This window comes from Melanerpes formicivorus, unplaced genomic scaffold (genome assembly GCF_026170545.1).
Source record: "Melanerpes formicivorus ecotype bairdi unplaced genomic scaffold, bMelFor1.0.p_v2 SCAF_72, whole genome shotgun sequence".
In the NCBI taxonomy this organism is placed as follows: domain Eukaryota; kingdom Metazoa; phylum Chordata; class Aves; order Piciformes; family Picidae; genus Melanerpes; species Melanerpes formicivorus.
Window position 1 is genome coordinate 620439 of NW_027142424.1, and position 12927 is coordinate 633365.

General features: G+C 57.1%; 1 protein-coding gene across 1 annotated transcript in view; it reads right to left on the bottom strand.

Annotated features, from left to right (window-relative positions):
• Window positions 1-441: 441 nt before the first annotated feature.
• SGSM1 (small G protein signaling modulator 1) overlaps window positions 442-12927 on the bottom strand; it is a 61511-nt gene continuing 49025 nt past the window's right edge. The window contains exons 19-26 of the mRNA XM_068163257.1: window positions 11395-11466; window positions 9716-10300; window positions 8842-8966; window positions 6051-6133; window positions 5633-5742; window positions 5284-5380; window positions 3590-3757; window positions 442-2312 (exon numbers count right to left, since the gene is read on the bottom strand). Of these exons, the coding sequence (XP_068019358.1) occupies window positions 2224-2312; window positions 3590-3757; window positions 5284-5380; window positions 5633-5742; window positions 6051-6133; window positions 8842-8966; window positions 9716-10300; window positions 11395-11466 (1329 nt within the window). The 3' untranslated portion in view covers window positions 442-2223. The remainder of the gene's footprint in view (window positions 2313-3589; window positions 3758-5283; window positions 5381-5632; window positions 5743-6050; window positions 6134-8841; window positions 8967-9715; window positions 10301-11394; window positions 11467-12927) is intronic.

Genomic DNA, 12927 nt, shown 5'->3' on the forward strand with positions numbered 1-12927 from the left:
TCAGCTGATTGACCCAGGAACTGCAAACCACCCCTCCCCTGTCCTGAAACAGCATCTCCCCTCCCCTGCAGAGCTACATCTGCCTTTCCTCTGTGTCCTCCAAGCAACATCTGAGACACACCACAAACAGGCACAAAACCACAGCTGGGCAACACACAGATGGGGGAAGGGAAGGGGAAGGGGAAGGGGAAGGGGAAGGGGAAGGGGAAGGGGAAGGGGAAGGGGAAGGGGAAGGGGAAGGGGAAGGGGAAAGGGGAAGGGGAAGGGGGAAGGGGAAGGGGAAGGGGAAGGGGAAGGGGAAGGGGAAGGGGAAGGGGAAGGGGAAGGGGAAGGGGAAGGGGAAGGGGAAGGGGAAGGGGAAGGGGAAGGGGAAGGGGAAGGGGAAGGGGAAGGGGAAGGGGGAAGGGGAAGGGGAAGGGGAAGGGGAAGGGGAAGGGGAAGGGGAAGGGGAAGGGGAAGGGGAAGGGGAAGGGGAAGGGCAGGGCCCCTTTTGCCCTTCAGGTGAGCAGCACTCCAGCAGCAGCAAGAGAAGAGCAGGGGCTTGTCTGGCAGGGGGGAGGAGGAGGAGAGGGGGCACACACACACACACACACACATCACCACCCCACCACACACACACACTGCATGGAGGGGCAGCACACCTTTTTGCAGCAAAACTTGAGAGGGAAGTACCCTCATGGAGAGCTCCCAGCCAGCATCTTCTCTGCTGCTGAAAGCACACCTTCATGGCAAGCCTTCTGTGGCCATGGAGAAGCCCTCTCCAGCTGAAGTGGACCTCCAGCCACCTCCACCTCTCCTTTGCCTTGATACTTTTGTGATGTTTTGTTGTGGTGGTGGTGTTGTCTATCTTGTTTGTGTTTTGTGGGTTGGTTTTGTGTTGGAGTTTTGTTTTGGGTTTTACCTGAGTTGAAACCTGGATCCAAACCCTCTGCAGCAGGACACAGCAGCTCAGCTCTCAGGCTGGGAGTGCTGGAGAGGCACTTCATGCAGTGTGCTCCAAGGAGGGGGGTTAGGGGGGTGGGGGTCTGAGAGCCACTGCAGGAGAAGTGGCCACAGAAGTGCATCTTTCAGACAGCAAAGACCACTCAGGGGCCTGGGGCCTGTCAGAGGCATGTGAAAGAAGCCCCACCAAGACTTCCCTGGAGCTTCCCAGGGGGCTCTGCAGCCCTAGAAGTGCACAGAAAACCTGCAGGCACCAAGGGGATTGTTCCACTGGCTAGCTTGGAGTTGTCTGGTCTTCAGGAGAAGGAGAGACCAGGCACTTTCAGAGGGGAAGCCAGGACAGCCCCCAGAGCCAGAGCTCTGACTCACCTTCTGAGAAGCCCTCCCCTGGCAGGGGCTGGACAAAGAGCAAGGGGGAGAGCAGACTCCTACCACAAGCAGCTAGAGTAAGGCAGGTAAGAGAACCTCAAGCCTGGAGCTCCCCAGAGGAGGTCAGGACCAGGCTTTGCAGCGTTCAGAGAGCATGACAGAGGCTGGATTCTGAGAGGGGAAAAAACCCAGTGCTGAATTTGGAGCTCTCCTCAACATCCACCCAGAGCTGAAACTCTTGTGTGCTCAGATACTGTAGTAACAAACAAGGTTAAAATCCCAGGCAGAGAACAGAGCCTTAAAAACCCCAATCCCCCAGGGGGCTGCAGTGCATGAAGGGACAAGATCAAAAGAGGAGGGCTTCCAGTGATCCACGTCCCTCTCTGCTACTGGCAGCACCTCCCAAGGCTGGTACCAAGCTCTGGCAGCAGCCCTGTGTTGCTCAGGCTGGCAGGGCTGGCCAGCACCCCCATGCCATGGGGGCAACAGCAGCTTTATTTCCTTGCCCAAGTTTGCCCTGTGCAGCCTGCCAGACCCTCAGCTCTGCCCTGGGATGCCAGCCACAGCCTCAGCAGTGGTGGTGACCACATCCACTGCCCTTCTGCTGCAGCAAGCTGAGGAAGCAACTGCCCAGGTCCTGCTTCCAAAGCAAGTCCTCAGCACTAAAATGCAACTGTAGGGATCTTTGGTTAAGTCACTGAAGAAGGCTGAGAAGATCTGAGCCCAGGGCCCCTGGACCTAACACTGACCACAGCACTTGGAGGGCTAAGGGGACTTCCAGCTTAGACAGCAGCATGTGTGCAACTACCTCACCTCCACAGGTGTGGCACTTGGGGAAGGAGGAGGAGGGGAGGAAGCATTGAAGGGGGGGTCCTGGCTCTCTGTCTGGCTGCCTCTTCTTCCCCAGGTCCTTCACTTGTTCTCAATCAGAGTCTGGACTTTGTAGACCAGGTCCCGAGCCAGCTTCAGGATCTGCTTGGTGTTGTGTCTCTCAGCCATCTCTGCAACACAGAGAGAGGGAACCCACTGAGAGCCCAGGCCCCAGCAGTCCCCCAACCTCACCACTCTCAGCCCAGCTCCAGCCAGGAGCTGAAGCTCTCCAAGATCCCCAGCACCATCCTTCACAAAGAGACAGAGTCACAGAATCACACAGGTTGGAAAAGATAGAATCATAGAATCACCAAGGTTGGAAAAGACCTCAGAGATCATCCAGTCCAGCCTGGGACCCAACACCTCCTGACTAACTAAACCATGGCTCCAAGTGCCACATCCAATCCCCTCTTGAACACCTCCAGAGATGGAGACTCCACCACCTCCCTGGGCAGCACATCCCAATGGCTAACAACTCTCTCTGGGAAGAACTTTCTCCTCACCTCCAGCCTGAACCTCCCCTGGCACAGCTTGAGACTGTGTCCTCTTGTTCTGGTGCTGCTTGCCTGGCAGAAGAGACCAACCCCCACCTGGCTACAACCTCCCTTCAGGGAGTTGTAGAGAGCAAGAAGGTCTCCCCTGAGCCTCCTCTTCTCCAGGCTAAGCAACCCCAGCTCCCTCAGCCTCTCCTCACAGGGCTGTGCTCCAGACCCCTCCCCAGCCTTGTTGCCCTTCTCTGGGCACCTTCCAGCATCTCAACATCTTTCCTAAACTGAGGAGCCCAGAACTGGACACAGGACTCCAGGTGTGGCCTGAGCAGTGCTGAGCACAGGGCAGAATGCCCTCCCTGCTCCTGCTGGCCACACTGTTCCTGCTGCAGGCCAGGATGCCATTGGCCTTCTTGGCCACCTGGGCACACTGCTGGCTCATGTTCAGCCTTCTATCAACCACTACCCCAGGTCCCTCTCTGCCTGGCTGCTCTCCACTCTGCCCCCAGCCTGCAGCACTGCCTGGGGCTGTTGTGGCCAAAGTGCATCTTGAAGATCCTGAAGTCCAACCATTAGGACACCTGACCCTGAAGAGCCCCCAGTACCCAACCCATCTGGGATGGCTTAAAGCAAGCAGCAAGCTCAACCTGCACTCACAGCTCCCTTCAAGTGCAGCAAGGTGGGCTGCTGCCAGGCTCTAGACCACCACCAGAGCCCTCCAGAGCCTGACTGTTTAGGGACAAGGGGTCCCTCTGCCCTCATGTCCCCAGTATCAGCCTCACACAACCCTCCACTGCTCACTGGGCTTTAAACCTTCCCCAGTATAGCCCAGATACAACCACCTAGAGCCAGGGGAGAAACAGGCCACCTGCAGCTGAGCAGCTGCCCACCCCTGCAGGCCCCACAGCCCCAGGCTGTACCATTGAAGAACTTGATGATGTCTGTGAAGTCCATGTTGTTCTCCAGGATGATGTCCCGGTACATCTCCACCAAAGCCAGGGCTATGAAGAGCACATAGTGAGCAGAGGAAACGTGGGCAGCTGCCCAGATGGTCTCCCAGACAGCAAACACATCATCATACACCAGCTCTGGGAAGAGAGGAGAAGACCCAGCAGTGAACACCCCAGCCATGGGTGCCCAGTCCTGACTCCCAGAGCTCCCAGCAGCACTGGGTGGGCACACTGGGGGCTGCCTTCCCACAGCAACCTCTCCCAGTTGGAAGCAGTCAGTCAGCCATCTGCAAAGGCAAAGGGTCTGGCCTGCAGCTGGTGCCACAGGCTTGAAGGGACAAACCAGTGTCCTGGTTTGAGGCCAGGCAGATCCTCTCCTGCCCCCCTGAGAGGGGCAAAAGAATGAGACTTGCACAAATGGATTGCAGAAGTGAAGTGGGAAATGTAAATGGAAAAGCAGTAGAAGAGAAGAGAAGAGGGAGAGGATGGGGAGAGAAGAGGGAGAGGATGGGGAGAGAAGAGGGAGAGGATGGGGAGAGAAGAGGGAGAGGATGGGGAGAGAAGAGGGAGAGGATGGGGAGAGAAGAGGGAGAGGATGGGGAGAGAAGAGAATAGAATTAACCAGGTTGGAAAAGACCTCAGAGATCATCCAGTCCAACCTAGCACCCAACACCATCTGATCAACTAAACCATGGCACCAAGTGCCTCATCCAGGCTCTTCCTAAACACCTCCAGGGATGAGGACTCCACCACCTCCCTGGGCAGCACATCCCAATGGCCAATCTCTCTTTGTATGAAGAACTTCTTCCTGCCAGAGAGCTACAAGCATAGTGATAAAGAAAACCCAAAGCATAGTGATAAAGGAAACCTTACAGCATACCCCCAAAACTTCCCAACATTTCCCTTCTCCCCACCTGAGGGTATATCCAAAACCCCCAGGGCTCCTTCTTCCTCCCCCCTGAGGAGAGGCTGAGGGAGCTGGGGTTGCTTAGCCTGGAGAAGAGGAGGCTCAGGAGAGACCTTCTTGCTCTCTACAACTACCTGAAGGGAGGTTGTAGCCAGGTGGGGGTTGGTCTCTTCTCCCAGGCACCCAGCACCAGAACAAGAGGACACAGTCTCAAGCTGTGCCAGGGGAGGTTCAGGCTGGATGTCAGGAAGAAGTTCTTCCCAGCAAGAGAGATTGGCCATTGGGATGTGCTGCCCAGGGAGGTGGTGGAGTCCCCATCCCTGGAGGTGTTTAGGAAGAGCCTGGATGGGGTGCTTGGTGCCATGGTTTAGTTGATTAGATGGTGTTGGGTGAGAGGTTGGACTCAGTGATCGCTGAGGTCTTTTCCAACCTGGTTAATTCTATTCTATTCTATTCTATTCTATTCTATTCTATTCTATTCTATTCTATTCTATTCTATTCTATTCTATTCTATTCTATTCTATTCTATTCTATTCTATTGTTCTAAACTGCCACAAGCAGGGGGAGGGTCACCAGCAGCTCCTGAACAGCAGGCTCTGCATGGAGGCAGAAACATCAGCCACAGAGCAGAGCAGAGCAGAGCAGGGACATGAGGTGAGAAGTTCAGGCAACTGGCTGTGGGAAGCCTGGAAGCAGGGCAGGCCTTGCCCTTCCCACCCCACCTGGCTGGGCTCAGCTGCCTCCTCCCAGCACACACCTCTCTTGAAGTCCAGGAGAAACCATCTGTAGCAGAAGTAGAAGTGAGTGTAATCCCCATTCTGGTGCATCAGCTCGAAGAGCTCCGAGTCCAGGATCTGCCAAGAGAAGCCACAGGAAGCTCAGCAGAGCTCAGCAGAGGCCCCAGCAGCTCCTCCCTCTGCCTGCCTCCCTCCATTCCCACTGCTCTCCCAACACACCACCTTCCACCCAGCTCCTCCATCCTGCCACACCTTACTCCAGGCTCTTCACAGCTCACTTCCCTGCTTGCCACCACTGAAAGCTCCTCTCAGCCCCTCCAAGACCCCCATCCCCAGAAGAGCTTTGAGAGGCTGCCAGGATCCTCCTACCTGAATCAGGGACCTCATGTTGGCAAAGTGGGTGTCCATGGCCCCTCCATGGGGGAAGTTCTGATTCATCCTCTTCATGAGCTCAGTGAAACAGCTGAAAGCCAGAGCCTCTGTGAAGGGAAGAGAGACACTGCTTGGCTGCACGGGCACTGCTGCACCACCACAACCCACCACCTGCAGCAGCAACATCCCTCCCTGCTCCACACACACAGGAAGACACCTCATGCTGCAGAAGTCCACCTGCTCCCCAGGCTAGGCTCCTGAGAGCCAAACAGCACCAAGAACAGGCAGGATGCTGCCAGCAGCTGCTCCACAGCTTCAAGCCTGAGGCCCTCCCACTCACAAAGGGCCACCACCAAGCCCCAGCAGCTCCTCTCAACCAAGCTGTGGGAACAGCAGGGCAAAGCCACCCACTCACCATCATCCAGGATGACCAGAAGAGGGGCTAGAAGGTCACACATGCCCTGCACATAGCCAATCTCGATGTGCTGCCAGATGTAGCTGTGGGAGAGGGAGCAGGGAGGGTGGTCCATGAACCCTTCCCACGTCACAACTTCCCACCCTGCTTCCCCATGCCCTGCAATGGAGGCTCCTGGGCTGCTGCTGTCTCCCACATGCTGTCACCTCTGCTGCTGGCTTGGAAATGATTCCATGAGGGTCCTGGGCTGCTGCTGTCTCCTACACTGGCCAAGGAGGCCAATGGCATCCTGGCCTGCAGCAGGAAGAGTGTGGCCAGCAGGAGCAGGGAGGTCATTCTGCCCTGTGCTCAGCACTGCTCAGGCCACACCTTGAGTCCTGTGTCCAGCTCTGGGCTCCTCAGATTAGGAAGGAGGTTGAGGTGCTGGAAGGTGTCCAGAGAAGGGCAACAAAGCTGGGGAGGGGTCTGGAGCACAGCCCTGTGAGGAGAGGCTGAGGGAGCTGGGGTTGCTTAGCCTGGAGAAGAGGAGGCTCAGGGGAGACCTTCTTGCTCTCTACAACTCCCTGAAGGGAGGTTGTAGCCAGGTGGGGGTTGGTCTCTTCTCCCAGGCAAGCAGCAGCAGAACAAGAGGACACAGTCTCAAGCTGTGCCAGGGGAGGTTCAGGCTGGATGTCAGTAAGAAGTTGTTCATAGGAAGAGAGATTGGCCATTGGGATGTGCTGCCCAGGGAGGTGGTGGAGTCACCAGCACTGGAGGTGTTTAGGAAGAGCCTGGATGAGGCACTTGGTGCCATGGTTTAGTTGATCAGATGGTGTTGGGTGAGAGGTTGGACTGGATGATCTCTGAGGTCTTTTCCAACCTGGTTAATTCTATTCTATCCCATTCCATTTCATCCTATTCCATTCCATTCCAGCCCATCCCAACCCATCCCATTCCATCCCATCCTATTCCATTCCATCCCATCCCATCCCACATGCTGTCATCCCTACAGCTGGCTTGTAAATGATTACATTGTGGGGACTTCCAGGTAAAACCACTCATGGCACAGCCCTGGATCAACACCCTGCCATGGCCATGACCAATTGATCCAAGGCTGTGCCATGCTCTCATCCTTCCCTCCTTGATTCATCCTCCTGGCTCTCCCTGCACGATACCATCAGCTTCTCCTCCCTGCGCCCAGCCAGCAAGCAAGCCTGCAAGAGATAGCTTCCCATATTTGGTAGCAAGTCAAACTGTGCTCTTGGAAGGGCTCAGATCCACTGCTAGGCACAAGGGAATGATCTTTCCCACCCTGCTTGCTCAGCTATCCATGATCTGCTGCCTTGTGGGTCTTATCTCAGCAGAGATCTGCAGCTCCAGCTGTCAGCTCGAGTGACAGCTCGAGGGAAGCAGCAGCTTCTCCTCATATCTGGAAGATGAGTAATCATGTCTTAACCTTTGCTGCCTCCCCCCAGAGCAGCCACAGCTGTTGAGCCGGAGCTGGGGACTGTCACACCGCTGCCTCTTCAGTCACAGGGAGTGAGCAAAGAGAAGCAGAACCGCAGCCAGCCGTCCGTCGCTGCTGGCCGGGCAGGAACCGACTCGCTTCAGGCCCTCCCTCACCAGCACCCCAGCTCGGGGGGCTCGTTAAAACATTTCTCAGGCACGCTGCAGAGAGAGCAGGTGGGATGTGAGGGGTTCAGCCCATGAGGCAGCGTGCCTGGGCAGCCCCAGGGAGCCCTCTGCCTCAGCCAAGGAAGCCAGCATGGGGAGGTCAGGAGGCGGCGCGGCAGCCAGGGCGGCTGGACGCCCCGGAGCCTCCGGGCTCCTCGCTCTGGAAGCTGTGAGGTCACACAACCACAGGATCCCAGCATGGTGTGAGCTGGAAGGGACCTCTGGAGATCATCCAGTCCCCACAGCAGCTTGCCCCGCATCACTAAGTCCAGGTGGGTTGGAAAGCTTTCCAGAGGAGGCTCCACAACCTCTCTGGGCAGCCTGCCCCAGGCCTCCAGCACCCTCACAACAAAGAAGTTCCTCCTCCTGTTCAGATGGAATCTCCTGGGTTCAATTGTGCCCACTGGCCCTTGTCCTGTTTCTGGGCACCACTGACAAGAGGCCAGCCCTGTTCTCTTGTTCCCCACAGGTCCTTTAGCTCTTGCTGAGCATTGAGCAGATCCCCCCTGGGGCTGCTCCCCTCCAGGCTCAACAGCCCCAGGGCTCTCAGCCTTTCCTCCTCACAGAGATGCTCCAGGCCCCTCAGCAGCTTTCCACTGGACTCTCTCTGGCAGTTCCCTATCTCTCTTGAACTGGGGAGCCCAGAACTGGACCCAGTATTCCCTCTGTGGCCTGACTAGGGCAGAGAAGAGGGGCAGGAGAACCTCCCTGGACCTGCCTGCCAGCTTACCTCACCCTTCTTCGTGCACCCCAGGGCACCATTCGCCTTCTTGGCCACAAGGGCACATTCCTGACTCACAGGCAACTTGCTGTTCACCAGCACTCCCAGGTCCTTCTCTGCAGAGCTGCTTTCCAGCAGGTCACCCCCATACCTGTACTGCTGCAGGGGGTTCTTCCTCCCCAGCTGCAGTGCCCTACCAACTGCCCTGGCTGAACCTCATGAGGTCCTTGGAGCTGTGCCCCCAGCTCCAGGATGGTAAAGGGGACTTGGGGCATGAAGGAAATGAAACCCAGCAGCGAGAACGAAAAGGTTGGGGTTCCAGTGAATTCAGGGAGAGCAGCCCCCAGTGCCAGAAGCCTGCCCTTAAGGGCAGGGAGGGCTGGCAGCCCCCCACCCTGACCCCCCCAGAGCTCCCACCTGCACATGATGTTGCGGAGCTTCTCCAGGTTGGCAGGGGTGAAGTACCAGTAGTTGCGGTCGCAGCGCTGCACGTCCTTCTCGATGCGGTGCAGGTTCACCGTGTACATGTCCAGCAGCTCTGGCTGCCCACAGCAAAAGACAGGCCCAGGAGAGAGCTGTGAGGCCAGCAGAGCTGGGGTGGGAGGTGGAGAGCCCAGACAGGCCCAACCATAGGGTTTGGGTGGGAGGTGGAGAGCCCCTGGACACCCAGCTGCAGGAGCAGCACAGGGCAGAGCTGGGGTGGGAGGTGGAGAGCCCAGACAGGCCCAACCGTAGGGTTTGGGTGGGAGGTGGAGAGCCCCTGGACACCCAGCTGCAGGAGCAGCACAGGGCAGAGCTGGGGTGGGAGGTGGAGAGCCCCTGGACACCCAGCTGCAGGAGCAGCACAGGGTAGAGCTGGGGTGGGAGATGGAGAGCCCCTGGACACCCAGCTGCAGGAGCAGCACAGGGTAGAGCTGGGGTGGGAGGTGGAGAGCCCCTGGACACCCAGCTGCAGGAGCAGCACAGGGTAGAGCTGGGGTGGGAGGTGGAGAGCCCCTGGACACCCAGCTGCAGGAGCAGCACAGGGTAGAGCTGGGGTGGGAGGTGGAGAGCCCCTGGACACCCAGCTGCAGGAGCAGCACAGGGCAGAGCTGGGGTGGGAGATGGAGAGCCCCTGGACACCCAGCTGCAGGAGCAGCACAGGGCAGAGCTGGGGTGGGAGGTGGAGAGCCCCTGGACACCCAGCTGCAGGATCAGCACAGGGTAGAGCTGGGGTGAGAGATGGAGAGCCCCCGGACACCCAGCTGCAGGAGCAGCACAGGGGACACCCCATGACCAAGTCCATACTTACAGAGTAGGTGACACCGGTTGAGGAGACAGCAGATGTGTCACTGTTGGCCAGATCAGTTACAGCCAGAGAATCCAGCTGTGGGTACAAACTCTCCATCTCTGGCTCCTCAGAGAGGTTATCTTCACTCTCCACCAAGCTTTGCTTTTCAGCTTCACTGTCTGCCCAGCTCTCCACCACCCTCAGGGCCACAGCATCACGGTCACGCAGCCCCCCCGAGGAGCTGCCACCCACGGGAACAAAATCCACGCTCCCACTGGTGGAAAATTCACCTTCCAGGCTGTCTTGGCCCTGCAGCTTCTCCTCTTGCTGGGCACCATCCTGGTCCTGTGGACCTGGCAGCTCAGAGCCACCAGCTTTACCCTGAGAGCTAGCTGAGGATTTGTTGGTCTCCATGGCGCTGTCCTCGTTGCTGAAGCTTCGCTCTGAGAACCCTGAGGTGATGGAGAAGTTCTGGGAAGATGGGTGGCCAGAATCAGGAGAGCATGTGCCATTGGGAACTGTCCCATTGGGGAGCTTGCTTTGCTTGCCATCTTCCAGCTGAGTATCTCCTTCAGCCTGTTCTACCTCATCAACAGACTCAAACACCTGCAAAGGCCAAGCAGAGACCCGTGTGAGGGAGAGCAAGCATCCTGGGCGCAGCGAGCTGTTGGGAACATGGGCAGGATGTCCTCTCATGCAGCTCTTGGGGACATCCTGCCCCTCTTCCCAGCAGCTGGAAGGGAGGAAGATCTGCTCTGCATGTGAAGGCTCCATAAAAGCACCCAGTGAAAGAAAGCTCAGAGGACTTGAGGGCATTTTAACTTGGTTGGAAGAGACCTTTAAGATCACTGAGTCAAATCATCAACCAGGACACCACTAAACCGTGGACCCCAGCACCACACCTCCTTGGCTCTGAAACCCCTCCAGGGATGGGGACTCCACCACTGCCCTGGGCAGCCTGAGCCAGGCCTTGACAACCCTTTTGGGGGAAGAAATTGTTCCTTGTGTACAACCTAAACCTCCCCTGGGGCAATTTAAGGCCATTTCCTCTTGTCCTGTTGCTTGCTCCCAGAAGAGACCAAGCCCCAGCTGGCTCCAACCTCCTTTCAGGGAGGTGTTCAGAGCCAGAAGGTCTCCCCTCATCCTTCTTTTCTCCAGGCTTCACTACCCCAGTTCCCTCAGCTGCTCCTCCCCAGCCCTGCTCTCCAGACTCACTACTGCTGTGGCTTCCCTAGAGTGACAGAGACCTTCAGCCCAAACATCTGGTGCCATGTCCCATTTGAGCTAGACTCTTGGAGGAATTTCTGGGCATGGTCCTCAGCCTTTAGGTTCTCCTGCCTGGACCTGGCAGGTCAGTGCTTGGTGATTTGCACAACTCAGAGCCCACAGTCCCTGCTCCAAAGGACTGCACTTTACTCAGCATGTTAGATTTGGCAGAACCTCACTCAAGCAGGTTGGTTAAACACATGCTCACTAGCAGAAGGAGCAGGGGGCTGGTCCTTCAAGCCTGGGCAGAGCAGGCTGGTGATCATTAACCCCTGCCCAGCAAGCTCTGACCTCAGTGCCTCCAGAAGCAGGTCTGTGAGTCATTAACCTCCTCCAACCAACCACCCCTTGTGTTTGCCAGGCATCATTATGGGGATGAGGGAGTGACAAGCTGTTGGGGGGGCTGCAGGAAGGGCCCAGGCTCAGCTGCTCACCTGTGTGCTGGAGCTGGAGTCACTCTGCAGCCGGGCGTGATTCTGCCGGCCAGAGCTGCAGCTCTGGGAGGACTGCAAGAGAGAGGAGCAAGAGCCAGTGAGGAGGCAAAAGAGCAGAAGGAAAAGGCAAGGTCTGGGAGCATGGGGAGGCTCACACCATGCTGTCAGAGGTGATGCACATAAAGAGCAAGCAGCAAATCCACCCACAAAATCTGGCCTTTGCCCCGTGAGAGATGTCCTAGAACCAGAGAATTGTGTGGGCTGGAAGAGACCTCTAAGATCACTGAGTCCAAGCTGGCACCACCATGGCCATCAAACCATGCCCCAAAGTGCCACAGCCACACATTTCTTGCACCCCTCCAGGGATGGGGACAACCCCTGGGCAGCCTGTGCCAACCCCTGACCACTCTTGCAACGAATTTTTCCCTCCTCTCCAACCTAACCCTCCCCTGGCTCAATTTCAGGCCACTTCCTCTTGCCCTATTGCTTGATCCTCGAGAGAACAACCCCCACCCTGGTTCCAACCTCCTTTCAGGTTGCTGCAGGGAGCCAGGAGGTCTCCCCTCAGCCTCCTTTCCTCCAGGCTGAACGACCCCAGCTCCCTCAGCTGGGCTACAGAGCTCTGTCACACAGCACAGCTCCCTGCCCCAGCCTGCCACTGACATTTACTGCTGGAGAAGATGACAAAAAACCCCCAAAGTCCTTGGCCAAGGCAGTTGTTCAAACACTGTATGTTTGGGTCTGCAGGGAGCTGCTTTCTTCTGACCTTCAGAGAGGTCACATTGTCTCCCTGGAGTGCAAATTTCTACCAATCTGTCCTAATTTGGCAGCAGTGCAGCTCTCCCCATCTTGGTTTACATAAAGGATGAAGTCAGAGGCTATAAAACAATCCCTCCATGCACACTGAAGCTTTCCCCCTGTTCTTAAAGGACAAATATTGATGTTTGAAGCCAGGCTCAGTGGAGGCAGCCCCTCCAAAAGCCAACAGCACCCTTCTCTGGATCCCAGCTGAAGCACAGAAGGAAGCATTGGGCTCTGCAGCCAACAGCTGCTGCTCTCCCTGGTGGATTCCTTAGGCAGCTTCACTCCAGAGGGAGTTCTCCCTGTCCTGAGGCTTACTGTAGCACAGGAGCTGCTGCTGCTCAGGACCTGTGGAGCACTGAGATCACAGAACCATGGAATCACAGAATGGTTTGGGTTGGAAGGGACCTTAAAGATCAGCTGGTTCCAATCCCCCTGCCATGGGCAGGGACACCTCCCACTACACCAGGCTGCTTAAGGCCTCATTCAATCTGGCCAGGAACACCCCTAGGGAAGGGGCATCCACAGCCTCCCTGGGCAACCTGTTCCAGTGTCTCCCCACCCTCACTGCAAAGAATTTCTTCCTCATCTCCAGTCTCAATCTCCCCTCTTCCAGCTCAAAGCCATCACCCCTCATCCTACCAGGACAAGCCCTTGCAATCAGTCCCTCCCCTGCTCTCCTGTGGCCCCTTCAGCTGCTCGAGATGAGATCAGCAGCAGCAGCAGCTGTCC